The sequence below is a fragment of the Pseudophryne corroboree genome (assembly GCF_028390025.1).
Source record: "Pseudophryne corroboree isolate aPseCor3 chromosome 3 unlocalized genomic scaffold, aPseCor3.hap2 SUPER_3_unloc_17, whole genome shotgun sequence".
Classification (NCBI taxonomy): Eukaryota; Metazoa; Chordata; class Amphibia; order Anura; family Myobatrachidae; genus Pseudophryne; species Pseudophryne corroboree.
Window position 1 is genome coordinate 607,071 of NW_026967505.1, and position 27,960 is coordinate 635,030.

Below are 27,960 nucleotides of genomic sequence, written 5' to 3' on the forward strand. Positions count from 1 at the left end.
GCGCGTCCCAGAGGACTCGCGCATGTTGGAAAAGTGAGTCCCTGAACATCAATACCGGGTAAAAAACGCGCTATAGCGCGTTTTTGCGAACACTGGTGGCAGCACTGATATTCTGTGGGATACGCCTGATTCCTCTACTGGTTGCTGTTGGCATAGTCCTTTTTAAGAAGTCTCTTGTTCTCCTGATAGAGTCAATGAATCCAGACCAGAATTGGTGATTTTCTTCTATTTTTTGTGTATCATTTTTTTTTATTGTGTTGTGTTTTTCTTGTTTAATTAATGGTTGGTAATGCAAATGTCATTTTGTGTAACATATTTTTGTAATAATCAGAGGGTCAGCGAGACGTTATGGAGCCAATGTATCATTTACTATTTGCTGCTAATTCCCGCAAAACAACCGGACCTCCCAAATGTAAGTAGAAGGGACAGCAGCAGGTATCTCCCATACCTTCATACATGGACGTTTCCAGGCAAGGGTCAGATAAGTTTATTTAAATACTGTAAAGTTTGATTAATTTACAAGGAAAAGCAATACTGTATCACACTGTGGTTCGGGCCGCTGCAGCCACATAACGTAAGCAAATAACCGCTAAGATATGTATGCACGTTGCATATACACGCCAACACGCTATGCGCACAATGCAGTGACCCGTGTGGCTGACTACACCTTATCCCCAAACAATGGAATGCGACACCAGTAGTTACATGTAATGTTGTGGTCCAACACATCAACAGTATTTACTCAAAATATACAGATAAGATACAATATTACAGAGAAGAGCTACAACCAATAGTACATACGTTTGTTCACCAGCGCTCCCGGATCCGGTCCTCAGTCAGTCTTAGCAAGATGACCTTCAGAGAATAGACTGAGCCTAGTCAGGAGGACTCTCTTTATACAATGTGTCCAAATACAGTACAATGGGAAGTGTAAGCGCTTCTTTCATAGGTCAAAGGGCAGGTCATTTACAGTACATGAGGGGTCATAGGTTGGTTTAAATGAATGGGTGATGCTTGGTCCGGTCCAGGTGTACTTGCAGGTGTTCACCCCTGGTTCCCGCCGAATATCAAGAGTACAGTATTTACAGTATTTGTGAATAGTACAATTCTGCACATATCTATGCACAGAAACATGCTATAAACTGCAAATAGCAACCGGAATGTAGATCTCAAGATATTGCACATCTGGATACCAAGCACTAAGTCCTAACCTTACTCCATCCCCTCACATCCTGAATGACTCTGTTATTCTATCCTTTGAGTATATGTAACTTGCTGGAAATGTGTGTGGAGACTATGTGCAAATTATGCACTATATAAATAGAATATTGAATATGTCTTTGTGGCTTTTCTGTGCGATTGCGTATGCTACCGTATATACTCATACCACGTGTCAATACGTGAACCAGTGTACGTAGCGTGCGTGGATGCGTACACATGGTGACTACGCGCACGCAGAGGCCACTCGGTTTGGTGTTTGCATGTGGTGTGTATGTAATATTTTTGACTTCGACAATACAACAACCCTAATTCACCTACAAGTAAAAACAACAAAAAAACTGAACCTTTGAACAGACATCATTTATTTAAAAAAAAATAAGATATCTATATACACCCCACTATTCACACGAGCACACAATCAGACATAGCCACAATCACAAGTACATAGTCACTATTGGTGGTTCTGGGCTCCGGCCAGTTCAAGGGAAATCGCACAGTCACAATGGCAACGTGTGTACCCACCTTTGCACACCAGACGGGGTATTTATACACAGCAACACTGATATTATGTGGACACAAAAGTAACACTACAAGTGACACATTAACAGGAAATTGTTTCTGTCACCATAGCGACAATTATCTGGAAATAAGATAATACAGACACATAAAAAGACTCAACGGAAATCTTTTGTTTTTAAACAACTTTATTTCATATTTTTAATACACAGATTTTTCTCTATATTTTAAACTTAAAAAATACTTTACTCTGCACAACAGCCTATGGGGGTCATTCAGAACCAGCCGCAATAGCGTCTCGCAACAGTTTGCTGGTGGTGGTAATATATACATGCACACATTGCGGTCACATCCCTGAGGGGTTAACGCGGGTGGGCTAGGACCATTTTTCAGGGGCTGCATGATGTCACATCTGCGTTCATCTCTGATTAACCCCCTATAAGCTTCCAGAGTGCACCTCATATCTCATCTTTTCCAAGTTACTACAAATGATATGAGATCGGTAGCAGCACTACTTTCAGGATTATTACACAGAACACACATAAAGGCTGACACAGCAAATAACAGTAACACATACAAGGGATTAATTAGAAATAAGGAAGCATAATCATCATTAAGTCTAATTATCAACTGATTCTATGCGAGACCCATACACCTCTTTACTGCCTCCAGCAGCCCCTGGTACTGCACTGCGGCCATCCGCCCTGTCTCCCCCCCACTACTACCACTCGCCGTCTCCCCCACTACTACCACCTGCCCTGTCTCCTCCCACTACCCCATCTTCTCACACTACTGCCACCGCCCTGTATCCCCCCACTACGGTCACTTGCCCTGTCTACCCCTCTACTGCCACCACCCTGTCTCCTTCCACTACTGCCACCCGCTGTCTCCCTGACACCTTAGCTCTTTTTTGGGACATGATTACCCACATAGACACTGCCTCCAGCAGCCCCTGGTACCGCACTGCAGCCATCCGCCCTGTCTCCCCTGACACCTCAGCGCTGCTTGGAGACAATATTACCTATGTAGACACTGCTCCAGCAGCCCCCACTAATGCAAAGGTGCCGCCTACCCGACATCTCAGCACTGCTTGGGGAATTGATACTGCTAGTTACAGTCCTTCATCTGCAGATGGAACCGAACAGGGCGCTGCTTCTGGTACCTTGGACCCTGGTCATGTAGGGCTGGGAGAGTCAGTAAGATTATGTAATAGAGTCACCATCTTACAGGCAGCCGGTGAAGGGAGCAGAGAATGGGTGTTATGTGGCAGGAACGGGCTGGTTAGGTAACAGCCTGGCTGCTGCATTCTGTACAAGCTACAAGCGGTGCAATTCTTTTGCTGGGAGACCCAGGTAGAGGACATTGCAGTAGTCTATGTGTGAAGATAAAAAATACATGTATGACTGTAGGTAGATCTTCTGAGGGAAATAAGTGCTGGAGTCTGGCTATGTTCCTCAGATGAGGATCTGATTGTGGCTGATATTTGATGTCTAAGCGTGGAAGTCAACTGTTTGAAAAGTTGGTTGGGGGTGTTTTTTCCGGTCTAGTAGATAGGAAAAAACAAACACCTGACTTTTCAAACAGTTGAATACCCCCCAAGTATCACTCCACCATCCAGGACACCAAGGGGGAAATTTACTAAGATGGGAGTTCTATTTAAGATGGGATGTTGCCCATGGCAACCAATCAGATTCTACTTCTCATTTATCTAGCACCTTATAGAAGATAATACCTGAAATCTGATTGGTTGCTATTGGCAACATCCCATCTTAAATAGAACTCACATCTTAGTAAATTTACCCCCAAGATTCCGCACATGATCAGCATTTTGTTACTCTGAACCCCCAAGCTTAAGTCTGTTTGGTTTGCAAAGCTGAGCTGTAGCCCTGCCCTTTGTTGGTGAGCTTCTATCAGAAGGACCTGTTGTATGTATATTGCAAAAAGCATAAGAGATAGGACAGAATCTTGAGGAACATTACATGGCAATGATAAGTATACTCAAGAAGATCAAAATGGTTTCTCACCTGCGTGGTCTATTGTGTGCAACAAAAGCTTATTTCTCAGAGTATGGAAATGCCTGTGTGACTTCGCTGATGTGTAACAAGATGTGATTTCTGTGTAAAACATTTCCCGCACTCAGAGCAAGAAAATGGCTTCACACCTGTGTGACTTGTTATGTCTAACCAGATCTGATTTGTGTGCAAAACATTTCCCACACTCAAAACATGGAAATGGCTTCTCACCTTTGTGACTTCTCTGATGTATAACAAGAACTGATTTCCGTGCAAAACATTTCCCACACTCAGAACATGGAAATAGCCTCTCACCTGTATGACTTCTCTGATGTCTAACAAGATCTGATTTACTTAAACAACATTTCCCACACTCAGAGCAAGAAAATTGATTCTCACCTGTGTGACTTCTCTGATGTTTAACAAGATCTGATTTCCATGCAAAACATTTCCCACACTCAGAGCAAGAAAATGGCTTCTCACCTGTGTGACTTCTGTTATGTCTAACCAGATCTGATTTGTGTGCAAAACATTTCCCGCACTCAGAGCAAGAAAATGTATTCACACCTGTGTGACTTCTGTTATGTCTAACCAGATCTGATTTGTGTGCAAAACATTTCCCGCACTCAGAACATGGAAATGGCTTCTCACTTGTGTGACTTCTCTGATGTATAACAAGAACTGATTTCCGTGCAAAACATTTCCCACACTCAGAACATGGAAATGGCCTCTCACCTGTGTGACCTCTCTGATGTTTAACAAGATCTGATTTCCATGCAAAACATTTCCCACACTCAGAGCAAGAAAATGGCTTCTCACCTGTGTGACTTCTCTGATGTCTAACAAGATCTGATTTACTTAAACAACATTTCCCACACTCAGAGCAAGAAAATTGCTTCTCACCTGTGTGACATTGCTGATGTCTAACAAGATCTGGTTTGTGTGCAAAACATTTCCCACACTCAGAACATGGAAATGGCTTCTCACCTGTGTGACTTTGCTGATGGGAAACAAGATGTGATTTCCGTGTAAAACATTTCCCACACTCGGAGCATGAAAATGTCTTCTCACCTGTGTGACTTCTTTCATGTTTAGTAAGATTTGATTTGTCTGCAAAACATTTCCCACACTCAGAACATGGAAATGGCTTCTCACCAGTGTGACTTCGCTGATGTGTAATAAGATCTGATTTCCGTGTAAAACATTTCGTACACTCAGAGCAAGAAAACAGATTCTCACCTGTGTGACTCCTCTGATGTATAACAAGATGTGATTTCTGTGTAAAACATTTCCCACACTCAGAGCAAGAAAATGGCTTCTCACCTGTGTGACTTCTGTTATGTCTAACCAGATTTGATTTCCGTGTAAAACATTTCCCACACTCACAGCAAGAAAATGGCTTCACACCTGTGTGACTTCGCTGATGTGTAAAAAGTTGTGATTTCTGTGTAAAACATTTCCCACACTCAGAGCAAGAAAATGGCTTCACACCTGTGTGACTTCTCTGATGTGTAACAAGATGTGATTTACTTAAACAACATTTCCCACACTCAGAGCAAGAAAATTGCTTCTCACCTGTGTGATTTCTCTGATGTCTAACAAGATCTGGTTTGTGTGCAAAACATTTCCCACACTCAGAACATGGAAATGGCTTCTCACCTGTGTGACTTTGCTGATGTGTAACAAGTTGTGATTTCCATGTAAAACATTTCCCACACTCGGAGCATGAAAATGTCTTCTCACCTGTGTGACTTCTTTCATGTTTAGTAAGATTTGATTTGTCTGCAAAACATTTCCCACACTCAGAACATGGAAATGGCTGCTCACCAGTGTGACTTCGCTGATGTGTAATAAGATCTGATTTCCGTGTAAAATATTTCGTACACTCAGAGCAAGAAAACAGATTCTCACCTGTGTGAATTTGCTGATGTGTAACAAGTTGTGATTTCTGTGTAAAACATTTCCCACACTCAGAGCAAGAAAATGGCTTCACACCTGTGTGTCTCCTCTGATGTCTAACAAGATATAGTTTGTGTGCAAAACATTTCCCACACTCAGAACATGGAAACGGCTTCTCACCTGTGTGACTTTGCTGATGTTTAACAAGATCTGATTTGCGTGTAAAACATTTCCCACACTCAGAACATGGAAACGGCTTCTCACCTGTGTGACTTTGCTGATGTTTAACAAGATCTGATTTGCGTGTAAAACATTTCCCACACTCAGAACATGGAAACGGCTTCTCACCTGTGTGACTTCTCTGATGCATAACAAGATGTGATTTCCGTGCAAAACATTTCCCACACTCAGAACATGTCAGTGGCCTCTCACCTGTGTGACTTCTCTGATGTATAACAAGATGTGATTTGTATGTAAAACATTTCCCACACTCTGAACATATCAGCGGCCTTCCACCTGCCTTACCTGTGTGTGGGTTAATAGGCTTTGTGTTCTGTGTAAAACATTTGGCATCTATAGAACAGGGAAACACTGTATCTACTGTCAGAGCTGTAACAGATGCACCAATATCAGAGTGATCAGGAGAACACTTCCCAGGATCAGAAGGACCAGCTGATAGAGCTGGATGTATCATTGGGGTAATGGGGTTATCTCCTGGAGAATCCGGTCTACTGTCGTTATCGGTTATTTCAGAATCCAGGGATAACATTAGATGTCCTTCTGAGATATTCCTGCTTGTGTGTCCATCTGCTGGAAATAAAATACATTATGGAAATGTGACATTTTTTGTAACAATATTAATCTTGTAAACAATAGGATAAGACGACTCTCTGGGACACTTAATTGTAAATGTGTGGGTATAATAAAACATAACTTTTAATGAAGGCTTTATAATATTGTGTCTCAATCATTGTGTCCACCCTCCTGAGAATACTCACAATAACAAATATAATATTATAATAAGACTTAGATATACCTCTCTCTTATAACTAACCATGAAACATCAATAGAGATGTAGTCACTCGCCAAGTCCTATGTCAGCACCAATGTAAAACAATAGATGGGGAACATATCGTAGACTCTAGATGAACAATAACATCAGTCATATGAGTTGATAGATCAGAGAAATGTCTCCTAACGTTACTCCTGGAAGCATTGGTAAGGTAGCATTCCTTTATGTGTGTGCTCATACGCTGGTAAGCCTGTACATGTGTTACTCACCCTTATATAAGGTATATTGCTACAGCAGAGTAGGTGTGTGGAACAAGGTATTTTACATGCAATACACCATATAATACACTGTAATCATCATCATCTGATAGGTTATAATACACTGTTACACCCCATCATCAGTGTCTTAACTCTATACTCTCCATAGTAATAAGGATGATGTGTGTACGGTAAGTATGATACAGAGAATTACATATCAGAATCTATACAGCTGCAGCCATACTTCTGCTTCTCATACGTGTGCTACTGGCAGCAGTGAACATCTGAGTGAGAGTGCAGGGAAGACAGCAGAGTCTGATGAGAAAGAGATTGGATCTGCCTTTGCAGGGATGTACCACACCTGTCACCCCTGTTAGTATATAAAATAATAAAAAAGAGGGGTGTGGTCCATCCAGGCGTGCTTTATGGAGATCTCCTCACTAAGTGGCTTCTTATCTAACCTACCTGATATCTCTTAGCCGCCGCTGGTACCAAGACCCAATCTATTAGGTCCACCACTCCTACTGCCCTAAAGCCGCTCCCTCCGGGCACCGTTCACTGCCGCAGCCTAGTGACGCCGCTGATGCCACAGGCTGTATTCTGGGGCTAAGTGTGCCCAAGTTTTCCTGCACGCTCCTGACACCTGACTTGAAGGCGCTTTTCGCTCAGTCGGGATCACTTGCTCTCCCACTCACACGGGTGCGCAGATTCCGCTACTGCTGGGGACAGAACGGGCTGCCCATAGTCAGTGGAGCCCGGCGGTGATATTGGGAAGTGAGATGACTGTCATTTTGGATCCTGGTGCCCGGCCATCGCATGCTTTGACTTCTGCCTTCAATAAGGTGTAAAATTGATATAAGCTGCTAAAAAAGTGTTGTGATGGCTGGACCGGGGTCACTACACTAAATTGAGGCATTTGCCTGGAGGTGAAACTACCTTCTATTTATATGGTACCACTATAATCTACTTCCTCTCAGTCTACATGCAGAGCACAGTATCAAGTATCGTCTGAGTACAGCTCATTACACTCTGATTACAACCTCACAGTATATTATTTTGTGGATTTATTCACTGAATATATTTTTCCATTTGTGTCTCTCTGTGCTGAGTACTTCACGTCTGTGATCACGCTGACCTCTAGTGGAATTTCTCGGTCATTACTGTGTTATTTGAGTTGCATTACATCATGTTTACTTGAAATTTTGGCTCGGCTACCCCTGTCATCCCGACTAAGAATGTCATTTTGAACTGTGTCATCTTGATGTAACCTCCTAACAGCGTACTCCTTTTATTTATAGATCGTTTGTATTTTCCTATCTCTGAGAGGTCCGTCTCTTTGTAGCCGGCTTAACATGCCTCCAAAAAAGGTTAAAAGGTACCAAATTGGCCCACCTGTCCATCTCTTTGGTACCTCAAATTCAGGTGGTCCTTCTAAGACCGCTACAACATCATCTGCTTCTTCTTGTCAGACGCACATGAGGCATACTGTGACAAATTACATGGCCCTATGTGGGCAATGCCATTATGTAGTGTTAGGACTGCTGACATCGGAGAAGCCGTGAAGTGGCGCAGCAGCTTAAACATGTGTAAACTTATTCTCTGAATTTCTATTACCAGATAGGTTCAGGTATGGTTACAGGTCATTTTTTAGTTTGCTGAAGGGAAATGTAGGGGTGGGATTTGCAACCCCCCCTCTCTGTCTGTTTGTCTGTGAACCCTGCCCCTTTCCAGTACCTGATACATAATTATCTCCAGGAATGATCGAGCATTTACCATTGTTTGTCTGCTTGTGTGCGAGAGGCATTGAATGGGAGCAGTATTTGGAAGGCATGCTGTTCCTTGTAGTACCCATGGGAGATCCTGGGGGTGGCTCCTGGGCAAGTTAGCTCTCTGTCTGGGTGTGTTTTAGTAATAGCCTTTATCATGAGGCCTACTGTGACAAATTACATGGCACTATGTGGGCACTGCCATTATGTAGTGTTAGGACTGCTGACATCGAAGAAGCCGTGAAGTGACGCAGCAGCTTAAACATGTGTAAACTTATTCTCTGAATTTCTATTACCAGATAGGTTCAGGTATGGTTACAGGTAATTTTTTTGTGTGCTGAAGGGAAATGTAGGGGTGGGATTTGCAACCCCCCCCTCTCTGTCTGTCAGACGCACAGCCCAGCTGTAATGGCTGAAAACATCTTAAGACACACTAGATGGTCCTGTTACTCTATGCTCTATACATTCTGTGTTATCTACATTTAAGGACTGAAATAACCTCAGAATTTAACTCTAATATTCAAGCTTTGAGGTCCGGTATCAGTGAGATTGGCACTCGTACAGACTAAGATGAAAGAGATTGTTGCGTCTCACAAAGATCTGATTTCAGCACATGACACCCTTCAGGAAGACCCGGTCTCTATTCGTGATAAAGTAATTGATTTAGAAGACAGGTCTCGGAGAAATAATATCAGAATAATGGGCATGACGGATTCTGTTACAAATTCTGAGCTTTATGATCATGCCACGGTCCTCTATTCAGAAGCTTCCACTGAAGACTCCCAAAGCCCAAACAGACCCCTATCCAAGCACCGAGGGACACTCTGCTCAGGGTCCACTTTCTTCATATAAAAGAACACATTCTAGTCTGCTTTGTCTTCCTCATCCACAGCCGAGTGTCTGGATAATCTGCAGATATTTCCAGATATTTCTTCTGTGACGCTGGCCAAAAGGCGTCTATTCCACCCAAGGAAATGTGCAATACAAATGGGGCTTTCCTACTAAGATTATTGTGATGCGAAATGGCACCTTCACAGTGATACCTTCACCCGAGGATGGCCCTGCTATTCTGAAAATGTGGGATTTTTCTGTTGACAGTCCTTCATGACACTTTACCTAAACCAATCCCAGATGAGTTGACTTCCGTCTTGAAGCAATATGCTAAGTTGTAAGACTGCAAGAGACACTCAGAGTTTGTTTCCTACTGTAACATGTGCCAACTGGGACTAAGTTACTGGGCATGGATCTATTTTTGGGTCAGATTTATTTATTCTTATTATGGGTTTAAAACGTGTCTGTTTCTCTTTATTTCCTGTGCTATTTAATTGCTATATAGTATATGGTCTGATATACTTTCTAGTCTTACGTTTCATAATACCTTTCTAGAATGTTTGGGTGTTCAGGCAAAGCATGACTGATTCGTCTAACATCCTGTTGCCCTTATAAAGGTGTTGGTAGAACCTAAATTGAATATCAGGCCATGTTCCTGGCCTTTACCTCCTTTGGACACATTGGTTACATTGAGATTTGATATTTCTTTGTACAGTTGTTACTATGATGACTAGATTTTGCACTCTCGCATGGCTACTTGGGGCAGTCGGTGGGTTTCCCTTTTAGGCCCGACCGCCACCTTTTTCTACCTTTCTGTCACGGTACCCTAGTGACGGAATCTCTAGCTCCTTTATGGACGCTATTTCTGTTTGTCTTCCATTTTTGTTCCCTATTTTATTTTTTCTGTTATGATAGTTTGAAGTATGCACACGCCCTACAGACTCTATTGGACTTTACACAGATGATCCTAGATGTTTCATACCAAGATCTGATCTCTATCATGGTGACGTTTTTAATTCTTAATGTAAAAGGTCTTAATTCTCCTCATAAGAGACGTCTTGCAATAAAATATTTCACTGACCAGAAGGCGGCGGTGGTAGCCATTCAGGAATCACATGTTCCATTGCACTCTGCCCCTCAGTTTACCAATAACTTGCTATATCTCCTGTGGTGTAGCCATCCTTTCTAATAGATCCTGCCCCTATCACCTGGAAAGCAAGTGGGTGGATTGCAATGGTAGATATTGAATTCTAGTTGGGAAAATCCATTATAAATATGTCACCCTCACTTCTCTCTATGCCGCTAATGCCAGACAGCCCCAATTTCTTATATATTGTTTTTCAAAAGCTACAAGAAATTGCACTTCTCCTTATGGGAGATGTTACTCTTGCTACAGACCCTCATCTTGATAGATCCTCCACTACTGATGAACAGACCAGTAATGCCGCCCGTTCCTTAGCTTCCTCATGCTCCCTTTATTAGCTGAATCTGACCTCTATAACACTCGGAGAGTTAGACATCCAGGTGTGCGTGATTACATTTATTACTCTGCTGTACACAGGTCATATTAGAGAATAGACCTCCTTCTAGGTCATTACAATTGATCCCTTGCATTAATATATTTCATTATGGGGTGATAGTGTGACGACACATTGTGTCGCACAGTGGTGAAATACACGCGGTTACTTTCCTAGCCCTGTTCCTAACCATGGACTCCACTAATTGCCATTATGTTATTAGTCATATGCTAGGCAATATTGTATTGTATTGTGTTATTATATTGTACAGTTATGTTTTATCTGTTATATTAGGAATATGCAGGTTATTTGGTTATACTGTGTGCAATGTGTGTGATTGTATGCCAGAGTGTTAGTAACATAGTTACATAGAAACATAGAATTTGATAGAATTTGATGGCAGATAAGAACCACTTGGCCCATCTAGTCCGTTTTTTATTTTATCCTTTAGGCAATCTCAACCCTTTTTTAACCTTGATTCTTTGTAAGGATATTCATATGCCTGTCCCATGCATGTTTAAATTGCCCTACAGTCTTAGCCTCTACCACCTCTGATGGGAGGCTATTCCACTTATCCACTACCCTTTCTGTGAAGTAATTTTTCCTTAAATTTCCCCTGAACCTCCCCCCCTCCAGTCTCAATGTATGCCTTCGAGTTCTAATACGTCTTTTCCTTTGAAGAATGTTTCCCTCCTGAACTTTGTTAAGACCCTTTATATATTTGAAAGTTTCTATCATGTCTCCCCTTTCCCTTCTCTCCTCCAAACTATACATGTTAAGATCTTTTAGCCTTTCCGGGTAAGTTTTGTGATGTAGGCCATGCACCATTTTAGTTGCCCTCCTTTGTACACTCTGTAATGTATTTATATCCTTCTGGAGATAGGGTCTCCAGAACTGGACACAGTATTCCAGATGGGGCCGTACCAATGACCTATACAGTGGCATTATCACTTCATTTTTCCTGCTACTGATTCCTCTCCCTATGCAACCAAGCATCTGACTTGCCTTTCTCATTGCTTTGTTGCATTGCTTTCCTGCCTTCAAGTCACTTGAAATAGTGACTCCTAAATCTCTTTCCTCCTCAGTAGTTTCCATTAGTTACATCAGTTCATTGTAATGTAAGTCCCCTAGCTATACAATCAGATGTGATTAGGAGTAGGTTCAGTAGTAAACAGTTTCTGTATGGAGCTGCAGGTAATCTGATCCTATATACCCCATTGTGTACAGGAGCCCAGATACCTCGTCTCGTCCTCTGTGACCTCCTGACTGACCAGCTTGAGTGATAAAAAGACAGGGGAGGCAAGAGGAGTAGGCTCTTCTGAGGTGAGATCTGGCCAGAAGGTCAGAGAGTGTGGAGTTCTTGACCTGAGAGGAATGAGGTGTATTGCTTCTGAAAGCTACTGGTAGGATAGCGCTTCCAATGTGCTGAGGCCTAGAAGCATGGTTGTTATCCTCTTGTTTCAAAAAGGCTACTGGACATGCACTGAGGACGAGGCTGCCAGTGTGCTGAGTGAGGATTGTCTAGACGCATTGTGGACACTGGATGACAAGCTTTTCCTGGGAGTGCAGACTTGGTGGCTCTGCTATATAGATACTCCCGCATACATCTGTAATCCTATACTATTGTGGGGACCTAGTGAGATACCATCCTGGCATGTAATAGTTACTGTTTTAGTGTACTGTGTGTGTATATTTACAATAAAGGGCATTTGCCACTTTACTAAACTGTTTACCTGAGTGATCTGAGAATCCGTATCCTCACAATTAGTTACTACTTTTTAGATGCCATTTTGTCCATGTGTATCTCCATTTTGTTTATGTATGTCCTCACTGCTCTATATATGTTCATTTTATTAGGATTAGTGGGAAGAATATACACAGCTTTTAGGCTGGCTGATTATAATAGATATATCTTCCTATTATCAGTATCTCAGATGGAAAGTGTCTAGTAAGATGTTTGGAATATTGTATACATAAGTAGGTGAAAGGGGACAGTTGTCCAGGATAAGATAAATGATGTTATTAAAGGGGGACCCTGGGGGCGACTGAACTATATTGTTTAAACTACGTAATTGATGACCATCATCTGGGACAGATCATGAAACATCTGAGATAAGAGCTGAGTATCTAATTTGTTCTTCCTATTATTGTAACTGAGTATAACTTGTTATTTCCAGGTTCTCATTGTTGTAACTTAGAGAAATAAATGCTTATCCTTTATGAAATGTCCTGTGTCAGTCTCCATATTTATCACATTGTATCCCAGAACCTGGTCACTTGAATTTTTCTACCGACAGTAATTTCATGGTCTGATCACACCCCTCTGATAGGGTCCTGGTCGCCTTTTCCCGCTACTCCTCCTTTACCACCTTGGAGATTCCAGGATTATATATTAATGGATGCTGAAGGCACTAGAGTTTTTGCAAGAGGCCCTGTCCTCCTACTTAGACGTGGACGCTCCTGAAGATACTTCCATTAGGAACCATTGGTGTGTCCTTAAGGCCATGGATCAGAAGGCCGTCATCCAATTGCCAGGGGACAGGTAATCAGCAGGGAATGTGCAGGACTCTGAATGCTGGTTCCCACACACAAGCTCAATAAATTTATTATACACCTAAGGCGGTGGTAGCAAGACTCAGATGCTGCCAACTCAGTAATAGGAGCCGTTCACTAGCCAATTCCCTGAGGCCGGCTGCTACAGGAGCATGTGAATACATGACAGGGGCTGCACCAGATATTTCCTAAGCTTTGTATCATGTGGCATGAGTAACCCTGAGCATGTGCCCCAGCAAGCAGCCGCACCATGCCAGAAATATATGTAGATATGGTAGACCTACTGTCGATAACGCTATTTCTCCTAATTCCACAGTATCCACATGATATACATTGAGATATGAGGTCAGCGGATTGGAACCAATGATCAAAAGCTTTTGGCCTCCCAGAATACAACGGGCCAGTCCTCTATATCCCCGCCTCCTGGCTCAGGAAATTCAGTTGTTTTCCAAAGCTCAAGGCAGGAGCATCATAGAGAGCCCTAATCAGGCGAGAAGAAGACACATGCACACACTTCCGTACAAGAAGGAAGAGGTTAGTAAGTGTAAGGGTCCTCAAATCAGGTGTGTCAGGGTGGGATCCCTGTGGATACAGTGGACCAAGGAGAAATAGAGTTATCAACAGTAAGTCTACCATAACTACATAATTCTCCTGTAGGGTCCACAGTAATATCCACAGAATATACATTGGGATGTCCCAAATCAATTTCGTGGAGGGGGCGCTCCAGATTGGAAAGGAGAATCCTTTGCCCAAATGTAGCATCCTGAGAGGCAAAGGTATCAAAGGCATAATGTCTAATGAATGTGTTAATGGAAGACCATGTGGCTGCCTTACATATCTGTTCTGCTGAAGCACCACGTTGTGCTGCCCATGACAGACCTACCTTACGTGTAGAGTGAGCAGAGACACTAGCTGGATTAGGGATATCAGCTTGAGAATATGCTTCTGAATCGTCATCCGAAGCCACCTCGCCAGTGTTTGCTTGTCAGCAGCCAATCCTCTCGTGAAATCCGTAGAAAATGAAGAGTGTCTGTCTTTCTGATGGCACTGGTACGATCCACGTAGACCCTTAAAGCCCGGACTACGTCCAAAGATGCATCTCCCGCAGAAAGATCTGGCCCTTGGAAGGCTGGGACTACAATTTCTTTGTTAAGGTGGAATTTAGACACCAACTTAGGAAGATAACCAGATTTGGTTCTGAGAACCGCTCTGTCTGGGTGAAATATCAGAAAAAGAGGGCAACACAACAATGTCGCAAAATCTAAAACTCTTCTAGCTGAGGCAATAGCAGAGTAGAAAGAGAATCTTAGCTGTCAACCATTTAAGATCCACTTACGTCAGTGGTTCAAATGGAACAATTTGAAGCACCTTTAGGACTATACCTAGATCCCAAGGCGCTGTAGGAGGAACAAATGGAGGTTGGATGTGAAGCATTCCTTGGAAAAAAGTGCAAACATCCTGCAGGTTAGCATTTTTCTTTTGAAACCACACCGTCAATGCTGACTCCTGAACTCTCAAGGAAGCCACCTGTAGACCTTTATCTATTGCTGCCTGAAGGAATGCTAGGACTCTGGGAACTCTGAAAGACCTAGGGTCAAATTTCCTGGCACTGCACCATTGAATATAAGCATGCCATATTCGTTTGCATGAATGGCATGTCGACTGAGAAATTCCGCTTCCTAGTGCCACCGTAACGTGTGGCTCACCTCCTTCATTGCCTTTTGGCTGCGAGTTTCTGATGATTGAGGTACGCTACTGCCATTGCATTATCCGAGCGAATTTGAACTGGTTTCCCCCACAGAAAGTCCTTTGCCTGAATGAGTGCCATATATATGGCCCGAAGTTCCAATATATTTATTAGCAGGCAACTTTCTTCCTTGGTCCACTGCCCCTGGAAGCAACATTTTTCTGACACTGCTCCCCAGCCCTGAAGACTGGCATCCGTTGTCAGAACCTCCCAATCTGAGATCCGAAAGGGTCTTCCTTTGTCCAGATGGGATGTCTGTAGCCACCAGGCTAATGACCTCCGTACTTACAGAGGAAGGACCATAGTCTGAGTTTTTATTATCTGATATAACCCATTCCACTTGGAATTTAGCATACTCCACCATGTCGAATGTCGACACCATTGATCCCATCACACGCATAGCTGCGTGAATGGATACCCTTTGACTCTGTAGCAGCTCCTGAATCCTTGACTGTATTGTGGTCATTTTGTTCAGAGGTAAAAACACTCTCTGAAGACCAGAATTCAATACAGCCCCCAAGTGAGTCATACGTTGGAACCAGGGACAACTTTGCCCAATTTATGAGTCAACTGTGACACTGAAGCAATTCCTGAGACTGCACCAGGATTAATAGGTCGTAGAGGTATGGAAAACTCCTTATCCCTTGTCGACGGAGATAAGCCGCCATTACCATCATAATTTTGGTGAACACTCTGGGAGCTGTAGCCAGTCCAAATGGTAGGGCCTGAACTGAAAGTGTTGCTGGAGGATAGCAAACAGTGCTATAGGAACATGCAGGTAATCATCCTGGATATCAAGGGATACCATAAAATCCTCCAGCTCCATGGCCAAAATAATGGAAGGTAAAGTCTCCATATGAAACAGAGGCACCCAAATGTACTTGTTCAGCACCTTGAGATTGAGTATGGGCCGGAATGACCAATTTGGCTTCTGAACTAGAAACATGTTGGAATAGAAACCTTGTCCTTGTTGCGCGCGCACAGGGAATTGGAATTATCCTCCCAGATTGAAGCAACTTCTGACCTGCCTGTTGTAAGGCCCTGGCCTTCGTTTCTACGGAAGATGGGCTGGTACAAAAGAACCTTTGTGGAGGGTGTTTCTTGTAGGCAAACGCATAACCATGAGAAACCGCTTCTTGCTCCCAGGCATCTGTGGTGGACTGCTGCCAGATCTGTGCAAAATGATGAAGTCTGCCTCCCACCCCCCTGGAGTCCCCCAGGTGGAGGACCACACCATCAAGCTGACGGTTTATCTTCTGGCTTGGAAGCAGGCCCTCTGCTAATTGCTTTTTAGTCTTACCAGACTTGTCAGATTGGGACTGTTTGCCATAACCCTTCCCTTTTGCTTTTCCCTGGGTCCGAAAGGGCCGAAAAGCTGGAAACCTAGGTTTGGATTTGTGGGTTGAAGGAAACTTCACATTCTTGGAGTCTGCCTCTGACTACAAAATACTGTTTAATTCTTTACCAAAAAGAATATCTCCAATAAAAGGTAAAGACTCTAGAACCTCCTTGGACTCGGAGTCAGCTCTCCATGTACGTAGCCAGACCGCTCTGTGAGCTGCTACTGCTGAGGCTGATGCTTGAGAGACAATAGTACTCATGTCCAAGGCTGCTTCTTCCATAAACATGTGCAATATGGGAGTTTTGCTCTCTAGATGCCAATGAGACATCATCCTCCAATGCATCAGCCGAGGCCGCCACTGCTTTTGCCATCCAGGCTGAAGCTATGGCTGGTCTTACAATTACCCCAGACAATGAGAAGATTGTTTTTAAAAAAACATCTATTTTTCTATCCGTAACAATCATATAATGATGTTGAAGGCAGAGGTAATCTAGATTTTCGAACCAATCGAATGACATGTGTATCTACTTTGGGAGCCACTCCCTTTTTAAACAGTCCCCAGCTGGAAGAGGATAATGGGAATTCCATTTCCATGAAATTCTAAACTTCTTACTGGGTGTGACCAAAGCCTCTTGCATAATCTCCGTCAGCTGTTCTAACCCCGGAAATTCAGTTCTGACTGTTTTGGGATGTTTAAACACAGGAGCATTGGATTTTAACAAAGGGCTCTGCTGCCTCCTATAAGGATAGAAAGGCTTTCACAGCACTAATTAGCTCAGGTATATCCACTGAGCTGGGACCTTCATCCTCGTCTGTGTATGCAGACCCAGAATGCGAGGAATCCTCATCCTCCGAAGTGTCCCCATCTGAAACATGTGTAGACTGTGAAGATGTAGTTTCATGTTACCTTCCACAGGCCTTTCAGTCCGTTTTAGTTGAAAGGCTGCAGATTCCTGGACTGGATGTGATAAAACCCAGGGGGAATGTTGCATGTAAGGGTTAACAGGGTAACCTATCATTGGTATAGGAGCTGGCATTATGCGCTCAGCTACACCAAATAATGTCTGTGCAAACGTAGCCCATGGGGGTTCCATCTGAACGTGTGCCTGCCTAGGATTATTCAGGAGGCTTTGGTGAAAGCTAAAACAATTTGCACATAATCCATTCTGCACCAGATCCTGAGAGGTTAACCCAGCTTTCCAGGACAAACATGAAATCAGTGTTGGTGCTGCTGTGGAGAGTGTATCCTCCTCACCCTTGCTGCTCTTAGACATGATAAACAAATCACACATTTGTATGGTGTTAACTACACAATTTGTGACTGAAATCAATTAATAGCTTGCTAAAGTGACATGCAATCCGATTCCTCCCTGCCTTGCACCAGCACTGAGGATCTGTATACATGACAGAAATAGTAAAGTCAGCAATCACACTAGCAATCAGTCACAAGTTATACATTAGTATAATAAGCAACATGAGCACATCACCAACTACAGATACATTTCAAGTATGTAGGAGAACCATATTACTGCATTACCTTATATAGGAAACTTAACGTATTCAGTCACACAGCGAAAGAAACGGCAATAGTTTACAGACTCATATGCATCAGGCACTTATCCAACTCCTCGTACCCAATACATTAGTGAATGCTGAGTGGATCCAGACGCAAATAGTGTACACAAACTCCAAGTGCACACAACAGTGAACATAGACGCCCAAGTGAAGACAAATGCACCAGTCACACAGGCGCCTATGCTGCGATTGGGTCCTTTAGAAACACAGCATCTCAGACGGAAGCAGCAAATCAGTTCATGGCAGGAAACTCGGAGGAAACTGGTCATGAACCGGGGGAGGGGTGACCAGGGGAGCGTCTTACTCCCCACTGCTGACTTAAACCCCAGGGACCCAGGCCTCACACTAATCCCTGGAGTCTATGATCCCTGGAACCTAGCACTGGTGTACCGAGGTGGCAGCCGCATCAGCAACTGTTCGGTAGTCTCCCCCCCCCCACGCTATGCGGAACTGACGCCTTACCTTCTTCCCGTGCTCCGGCCACAGCCTGTTAACGTCAGCTGGACTTGCTAGTACATCCAACACAGACTTCCGCCGAAACAGCACTGTACACGTGGGTTAGTGTTGTTGCGACCTGGCGGGGAGTTGTTGGAGTAACTCTTTCTGAGGTACGTGTAAGATGCTTTTCAGAAAACTCGCTTAAGAAATGTAAGACTATAAAAATAAATGAAATAAGCTTAGGGCTGCCAAAATCAGCAACCCAAAGATCGTTGTCCGGCTCCTGCCACACCAACAAAAAAACTGAATTGCCTAAGCCAGAAAGCAGGGATATAGGGGACTGGCCCGTTGCATTCCGGGAGGCGGAAAGCTTTTGATCATTGGTGCCAATATGCTGACGTTACCTCATATCCCAATGTATATCCTGTGGATACTGCTGTGAACCCTGCAGGAGAAAAGGAGTTTATATATAGACCGGCGTGTGCTAATAGTGATACTCTCAGGAAATACCTTGCATGTAATACCATAGGCATAGGTACTGCTAGCAAACAGTATGGCTGCTGGTGACACACAGTGACATGATGTGAAGGGCGAGCAGGAGTATAATAGGGGCTCATGGCTCCTGATGTATGAGACACACCAGAGAGAGTGGGGAGGAGACTGGTCAGATCTCTGGGCTGGTAACACACAGTGACATGATGTGAGGGGGAGAGCAGAAATATAATAGGGGCTGATGGCTCCTGATGTATAAGATACACCAGAGAGTGTGGGGAGGAGACTGGTCAGATCTCTGGGCTGGTAACACACAGTGACATGATGTGAGGGGAGAGCAGGAGGATAATAGAGGCTGATGGCTCCTGATGTATGAGATACACCAGAGTGTGGGGGGAGGAGACTGGTCAGATCTCTGGGCTGGTAACACACAGTGACATGATGTGAGGGGGAGAGCAGGAGTATAATAGGGGCTGATGCCTCCTGATGTTTGAGATATACCAGAGAGTGTGGGGAGGAGACTTGTCAGATCTCTGGGCTGGTAACACACAGTGACATGATGTGAGGGGAGGAGAGCAGGAGTATAATAGGGGCTGATGGCTCCTGACTCCCCCACTGGGCAGATACATTTCCCTCATTAGTTTGTACTGACAGAGGAGGGTGTAGGATAAGAGATTGCTGTAGTGACTGAGAAAGGAGAATATGTGACTCTTTTCTGTAATAAGTGTTTATTACTCACCTGTGCTGATATCTGTAGGGATTTCCTCCTCCTTACACTGCTGATCACCCTTCACATACGTCTCGTCTTCTTCCTCTATATCTTCTGCCTTTATAACAGTCACATACGTCTCTTCTTCTCCCTCTATATCTTCTGCCTTAATAACAGTCACATACGTCTCTTCTTTTCCCTCTATATCTTCTGCCTTCATATCAGTCACATACGTCTCTTCTTTTCCCTCTGTATCTTCTGCCTTTATATCAGTCACATACGTCTCTTCATCTCCCTCTATATCTTCTACCTTTATATCAGTCACTTCTTCTTCTTCTATGTCTTCTGTTTTAATATCAGACAGACGTTCTACCTAAAACACAAAAAAAAACCCACTATAATGATATTTGCATACAGTCAGTTTAAACTGAGGTGAAAAAATAAGAATTTACTCACCGGTAATTCTGTTTCTCGTAGTCCGTAGTGGATGCTGGGTACTCCGTAAGGACCATGGGGTATAGACGGGCTCCGCAGGAGACTGGGCACTCTTAAAAGAAAGATTAGGTACTATATCTGGTGTGCACTGACTCCTCCCTCTATGCCCCTCCTCCAGACCTCAGTTAGGGAAACTGTGCCCGGAAGAGCTGACATAATAAGGAAAGGATTTGGAATCCAGGGTAAGACTCATACCAGCCACACCAATCACACCGTACAACTTGTGATAACTATACCCAGTTAACAGTATGAAACAATAATGAGCCTCATTAACAGATGGCTCATAACAATAACCCTTTAGTTACGCAATAACTATATACATGTATTGCAGAGAGTCCGCACTTGGGACGGGCTCCCAGCATCCACTACGGACTACGAGAAATAGAATTACCGGTGAGTAAATTCTCATTTTCTCTGACGTCCTAGTGTATGCTGGGTACTCCGTAAGGACCATGGGGATTATACCAAAGCTCCCAAATGGGCGGGAGAGTGCGGATGACTCTGCAGCACCGAATGAGCAATTCAAGGTCCTCCTCAGCCAGGGTATCAAACTTGTAGAATTTTGCCAACGTGTTTGAACCCAACCAAGTAGCAGCTCGCAAAGTTGTAAAGCCGAGATCCCTCGGGCAGCCGCCCAAGAAGAGCCCCCTTCCTTGTGGAATGGGCTTTTACAGATTTAGGATGTGGCAGTCCAGCCACGGTATGTGCAAGTTGAATCGTGCTACAGATTCAACGAGCAATAGTCTGCTTCGAAGCAGGAGCACCCAGCTTGTTGGGTGCATGCAGGATAAATAGCGAGTCAGACTTTCCGACTCCAGCTATCCTGGAAACATAGATTTTCAGGGCCCTGACTACGTCCAGCAACTTGGAATCCTCCAAGTCCCTAGTAGCCGCAGGCACCACAATAGGTTGGTTCAAATGAAACGCTGATACCACCTTAGGGAGAAACTGGGGACGAGTCCCCAGATCTGCCCTGTCCATAGGGAAAATCAGATATGGGCTTTTAAATGACAAAGCCGCCAATTCTGACACCCGCCTGGCCAAAGCCAGGGCCAACAGCATGACCACCCTCCACGTGAGATATTTTAACTCCACGGTCTGAAGTGGCTCAAACCAATGTGATTTCAGGAAATCCAACACCACGTTGAGATCCCAAGGTGCCACACCGGAGGCACAAAAGGTGGCTGAATATGCAGCAAACCCTTAACAAACGTCTGAACTTCAGGCAGTGAAGCCAGTTCTTTCTGAAAGAAAATAGACAGGGCCGAAATCTGGACTTTTATGGACCCCAATTTTAGGCCCATAGTCACCCCTGCCTATAGAAAGTTCAGGAATCGACCCAGCTGGAATTCTTCCTCTCTTTTTTACTATCCTCAGTACCCTGGGTATGCGAGGAAGAGGAGGGAACACATAAACCGTCTGGTACACCCACGGTGTCGCCAGAGCGTCCCAGCTATCGCCTGAGGGTTCTTGACCTGGCGCAATATCTTTTTAGCCTTTTATTGAGGTGGGACGCCATCATGTCCACCTGTGGTTGTTCCCACCGGTGTACAATCAGCTTTAAGACTTCTGGATGAAGTCCCCACCTCTTCCGGGTGGAGGTCGTGTCTGCTGAGAAAGTCTGCTTCCCAGTTTTCCACTCCCGGAATGAACACTGCTGACAACCGATGCATCTGAAGATGCGATCCGGACCACTTGTCCAATAGATCCCACTGGAAGATCCTCGCATGGAACCTGCCGAAGGGAATGGCTTCGTAAGAAGCTACCATCTTTCCCAAGATTCGCGTGCAGTGACGCACCGACACCTGTTTTGGTTTCAGGAGGTCCCTGACCAGAGATGATCATTCCTGGGCTTTCTCCTCCGGGACAAACACCTTCTTCTGTTCTGTGTCTAGAATCATACCCAGGAACAGCAGACGCGTCGCAGGAATCAGCTGCGACTTTGTGATATTCAGAATCCAGCCGTGCTTATGCAGCACTTCCTGAGATAGTGCTACGCTGACTAGCAACTGCTCCTTGGACCTCGCCTTTATCAGGAGATCGTCCAAGTACGGGATAATTATAACTCCCTTCTTTCGAAGGAGTATCATCATTTCAGCCATTACCTTGGTAAATACCCTCGGTGCCGTGGACAGACCAAACGGCAACGTCTGGAATTGGTAATGACAGTCCTGTACCACAAATCTGAGGTACTCCTGGTGAGGTGGGTAAATGGGGACATGCAGGTATGCATCCTTGATGTCCAATGACACCATAAAATCCCCCTCTTCCAGGCTTGCAATAACTGCCCTGAGCGATTCCATCTTGAACTTGAACTTCCTTATATAAGTGTTCAAGGATTTTAAATTTAGGATGGGTCTCACCGAACCGTCTGGTTTCGGTAACACAAACATTGTGGAATAGTAACCCCGCCCCTGTTGAAGGGGGGGGGGGGGGGTACCTTGATTATCACCTGCTGGAGGTACAGCTTGTGAATAGCGTCCAGTACTACCTCCCTTTCTTTGGGAGCAGCCGGGAAGGCAGATTTGAGGTAACGGCGAGGGGGAGTGAACTCGAACTCCAGCTTGTATCCCTGAGATACCACTTGCAGAACCCAGGGATCCACCTGTGAGCGAACCCACTGGTCTCTGAAGTTCCGGAGATGCGCCCTCACCGCACCTGGCTCCGCCTGTGGAGCCCCAGCGTCATGCGGTGGACTTAGAGGAAGCGGGGGAGGATTTTTGTTCCTGGGAACTGGCTGTCTGGTGCAGCTTTTTCCCTCTTCCCCTGCCTCTGGGCAAAAAGGAAGCGCCTCTGACCCGCTTGCCTTTTTGTGTCCGAAAGGACTGTACCTGATAATACGGTGCTTTCGTAGGCTGTGAGGAAACCTGAGGTAAAAATATTGACTTCCCAGCTGTCGCTGTGGATACTAGGTCCGAGAGACCATCCCCAAACAATTCCTCACGCCTTTTAGAATCAGCATCACCTGTCCACTGCCGAGTCCATAATACTCTTCTGGCAGAAATGGACATTGCATTAACTCTAGATGCCAGCCGGCAAATATCCCTCTGTGCATCTCTCATATATAAGACTACGTCTTTAATATGCTCTATGGTTAGCAAAATAGTATCCCTGTCTAGGGTATCAATATTATCTGACAGGGTATCGGACCAAGCTGCTGCAGCACTACACATCCATGCTGAAGCAATTGTAGGTCTCAGTATAGTACCTGAGTGTGTATATACAGACTTCAGGATAGCCTCCTGCTTTCTATCAGCAGGCTCCTTTAAGGCGGCCGTATCCTGAGACGGCAGTGCCACCTTTTTTGACAAGCGTGTGAGCACCTAATCCACCCTAGGGGATGTCTCCCAACGTAGCCTGTCCTCTGGCGGGAAAGGGTACGCCATCAGTAACTTTTTAGAAATCACTAGTTTCTTATCGGGGGAACCCCACGCTTCTTCACACACTTCATTCAACTCATCTGATGGGGGAAAAACCACTGGTTGCTTTTTCTCCCCAAACATAATACCCTTTTTAGTGGTACCTGGGTTAATGTCAGAAATGTGCAACACCTTTTTCATTGCCGTAATCATGCAACGGATGGCCCTTGTGGATTGTACATTAGTCTCGTCCTCGTCGACACTGGAGTCAGACTCCGTGTCGACATCTGTGTCTGCCATCTGAGGTAGCGGGCGTTTTTGAGCCCCTGATGGCCTTTGAGACGCCTGGGCAGGCACGGGCTGAGAAGCTGTATTGTCATCGAACCTTTTATGCAAGGAGTTGACACTGTCGGTTAATACCTTCCACATATCCACCCACTCTGGTGTCGTCCCCGCAGGGGGTGACATCACACTTATCGGCACCTGTTCCACCTCCACATAAGTTTCCTCATCAAACATGTCGACACAGCCGTAGAAAATGGCGCCGGTGTGCGGAGAAGCCCCGCCCCTTCATCGGCTGGCTTCTCCCGCGTTTTTTATGTATAATGGCGGGGGTTAATGCACATATACAGCTTATTAAAACTGTATTATGTGCGGTTTGCCATGTAAGGTACTCTAATTGCTGCCCAGGGCGCGCCCCCCCCCCAGCGCCCTGCACCCATCAGTGACCGGAGTGTGTGGTGTGCAGAGGGAGCAATGGCGCACAGCTGCAGTGCTGTGCGCTACCTTAATGAAGACCGGAGTCTTCAGCCGCCGATTTTCAACTTCGCATTCTGTCTTCTGGCTCTGCAAGGGGGACGGTGGCGCGGCTCCGGGACCGGACGACCGAGGCTGGGCCTGTGTTTGATCCCTCTGGAGCGAATGGTGTCCAGTAGCCTAAGAAGCCCAAGCTAGCTGCAAGCAGGTAGGTTCGCTTCTCTCCCCTCAGTCCCTCGTAGCAGTGAGTCTGTTGTCAGCAGATCTCACTGAAAATAAAAAACCTAACAAATACTTTATTTTCTAGGAAGCTCAGGAGAGCCCCTAGTGTGCAACCAACTCTGGCCGGGCACAGATACTAACTGAGGTCTGGAGGAGGGGCATAGAGGGAGGAGCAAGTGCACACCAGATAGTACCTAATCTTTATTTTAAGAGTGCCCAGTCTCCTGCGGAGCCCGTCTATACCCCATGGTCATTACGTAGTACCCAGCATCCACTAGGACGTCAGAGAAAACACTATAATGACATTTGCATACAGTCAGATTAAACGGAGGTGAAACAGTATAATATCAGTGTATAAGACACATAGCTCCTCTACAGATCATATAGTGACAGTCACTTTGGTATATTGGGGAGACCCTAAATCTCACCTACCTGTTCCTCCTGTGGGATCCTGTGATTCTCCTCTGTACAATCCTGGGAATACAGAGGACGGGGACATCTCTCTGGGGTATCTCTGTTACTGGGCCCATCTGTAGGAGACACACAGTGACTGAGTACAGTGTATATATGTGATTATCAGATGATGTGTGTATATAGGGGGCCCCCATACCTGCTCTCCCCTGTACAATACATGACAGTCTCCTCTTACCCAGTGATGTGAGGGGCCGGTGATTCTCCATCATCACGTCCTTGTACAGACCCCTGTGTTCCTCAATATACTTCCCCTCCTGCATGGAGACATAGACAGTGACATCCTGACACCTTATAGGAACCTGACACACACAGTGATACAGTCATCACCCAGACACGTCACCTGGTGTTACTGTATAATGTCCCATTCCCAGCAGTCACCTCTCCAGTCATCACCCAGACACATCCCCTGGTGTTACTGTATAATGTCCCATTCCCAGCAGCCACCTCTCCAGTCATCACCCAGACACATCCCCTGGTGTTACTGTATAATGCCACATTCCCAGCAGTCACCTCTCCAGTCATCACCCAGACACATCCCCTGGTGTTACTGTATAATGTCCCATTCCCAGCAGTCACCTCTCCAGTCATCACCCAGACACATCCCCTGGTGTTACTGTATAATGCCCCATTTCCAGCAGTCACCTCTCCAGTCATCACCCAGACACGCCCCCTGGTGTTACTGTATAATGTCCCATTCCCAGCAGTCACCTCTCCAGTCATCACCCAGACACATCCCCTGGTGTTACTGTATAATGTCCCATTCCCAGCAGTCACCTCTCCAGTCATCACCCAGACACATCCCCTGGTGTTACTGTATAATGCCCCATTTCCAGCAGTCACCTCTCCAGTCATCACCCAGACACATCCCCTGGTGTTACTGTATAATGCCCCATTCCCAGCAGTCACCTCTCCAGTCATCACCCAGACACCCCCCCTGGTGTTACTGTATAATGTCCCATTCCCAGCAGTCACTTCTCCAGTCATTACCCAGACACGTCCCCTGGTGTTACTGTATAATGTCCCATTCCCAGCAGTCACCTCTCCAGTCATCACCCAGACACGCCCCCTGGTGTTACTGTATAATGTCCTATTCCCAGCAGTCACCTCTCCAGTCATCACCCAGACACACCCCATGGTATTACTGTACAATGTTCCATTCCCAGCAGTCACCTCTCCAGTCAGCACCTGAATGATCTTGTTAGTGAGTTCCTGGATCTTCTGGTCACTGTGTCTCTCATGTATCAGTGAGTGAGGTGGAGGCACCATGATGGTGCTCTGGGACCTGCTCAGTCCTCCTGACACATGAGCATGGCTGCTGGGTGTCTCACGCTCACCAGATGTCTTCTTCACACCTCTGTGAAATGGGGGAGACATAAATATCACTGTAAATATCCCCTCACCTCCACAGTCATGTCCCTGTACTATTACCATAGATAATAAGAATTTACTTACCGATAATTCTATTTCTCGTAGTCCGTAGTGGATGCTGGGAACTCCGTAAGGACCATGGGGATTAGCGGCTCCGCAGGAGACTGGGCACAAAAGTAAAGCTTTAGGACTACCTGGTGTGCACTGGCTCCTCCCCCTATGACCCTCCTCCAAGCCTCAGTTAGGATACTGTGCCCGGACGAGCGTACACAATAAGGAACGATTTTGAATCCCGGGTAAGACTCATACCAGCCACACCAATCACACCGTACAACTTGTCATCTGAACCCAGTTAACAGCATGATAACAGAGGAGCCTCTGGATAGATGGCTCACAACAACAATAAACCCGATTTAGTTAACAATAACTATGTACTAGTATTGCAGACAATCCGCACTTGGGATGGGCGCCCAGCATCCACTACGGACTACGAGAAATAGAATTATCGGTAAGTAAATTCTTATTTTCTCTGACGTCCTAGTGGATGCTGGGAACTCCGTAAGGACCGTGGGGATTATACCAAAGCTCCCAAACGGGCGGGAGAGTGCGGATGACTCTGCAGCACCGAATGAGAGAACTCCAGGTTCTCCTCAGCTAGGGTATCAAATTTGTAGAATTTTGCAAACGTGTTTGCCCCTGACCAAGTAGCTGCTAGGCAAAGTTGTAAAGCCGAGACCCCTCGGGCAGCCGCCCAAGATGAGCCCACCTTCCTTGTGAAGTGGGCATTTACAGATTTTGGCTGTGGCAGGCCTGCCACAGAATGTGCAAGCTGAATTTTACTACAAATCCAACGAGCAATAGTCTGCTTAGAAGCAGGAGCACCCAGCTTGTTGGGTGCATACAGGATAAACAGCGAGTCAGATTTTCTGACTCCAGCCGTCCTGGAAACATATATTTTCAGGGCCCTGACAACGTCCAGCAACTTGGAGTCCTCCAAGTCCCTAGTAGCCGCAGGTACCACAATAGGCTGGTTCAGGAGAAACGCTAAAACCACCTTAGGGAGAAATTGAGGAAGAGTCCTCAATTCTGCCCTGTCCGTATGAAAAATCAGGTAAGGGCTTTTATAAGATAAAGCCGCCAATTCTGACACGCGCCTGGCCGAAGCCAGGGCCAACAGCATGACCACTTTCCATGTGAGATATTTCAAATCCACAAATTTAAGCGGTTCAAACCAATGTGATTTTAGGAACCCCAAAACTACATTGAGATCCCAAGGTGCCACTGGAGGCACAAAAGGAGGCTGTATATGCAGCACCCCCTTGACAAACGTCTGAACTTCAGGAACTGAAGCCAGTTCTTTCTGGAAGAAAATCGACAGGGCCGAAATCTGAACCTTAAT

The 27,960-nt window shown here is 45.2% G+C and overlaps 1 protein-coding gene across 1 annotated transcript in view; it reads right to left on the reverse strand.

The window, feature by feature from the left end:
- Nucleotides 1–1,907: 1,907 nt before the first annotated feature.
- LOC134983524 (zinc finger protein 585A-like) overlaps nt 1,908–27,960 on the reverse strand; it is a 40,360-nt gene continuing 14,307 nt past the window's right edge. The window contains exons 2-6 of the mRNA XM_063949178.1: nt 26,364–26,547; nt 25,369–25,447; nt 25,148–25,249; nt 19,918–20,256; nt 1,908–6,455 (exon numbers count right to left, since the gene is read on the reverse strand). Coding sequence (XP_063805248.1) covers nt 3,874–6,455; nt 19,918–20,256; nt 25,148–25,249; nt 25,369–25,447; nt 26,364–26,459 — 3,198 coding nt within the window. The 5' untranslated portion in view covers nt 26,460–26,547 and the 3' untranslated portion in view covers nt 1,908–3,873. The remainder of the gene's footprint in view (nt 6,456–19,917; nt 20,257–25,147; nt 25,250–25,368; nt 25,448–26,363; nt 26,548–27,960) is intronic.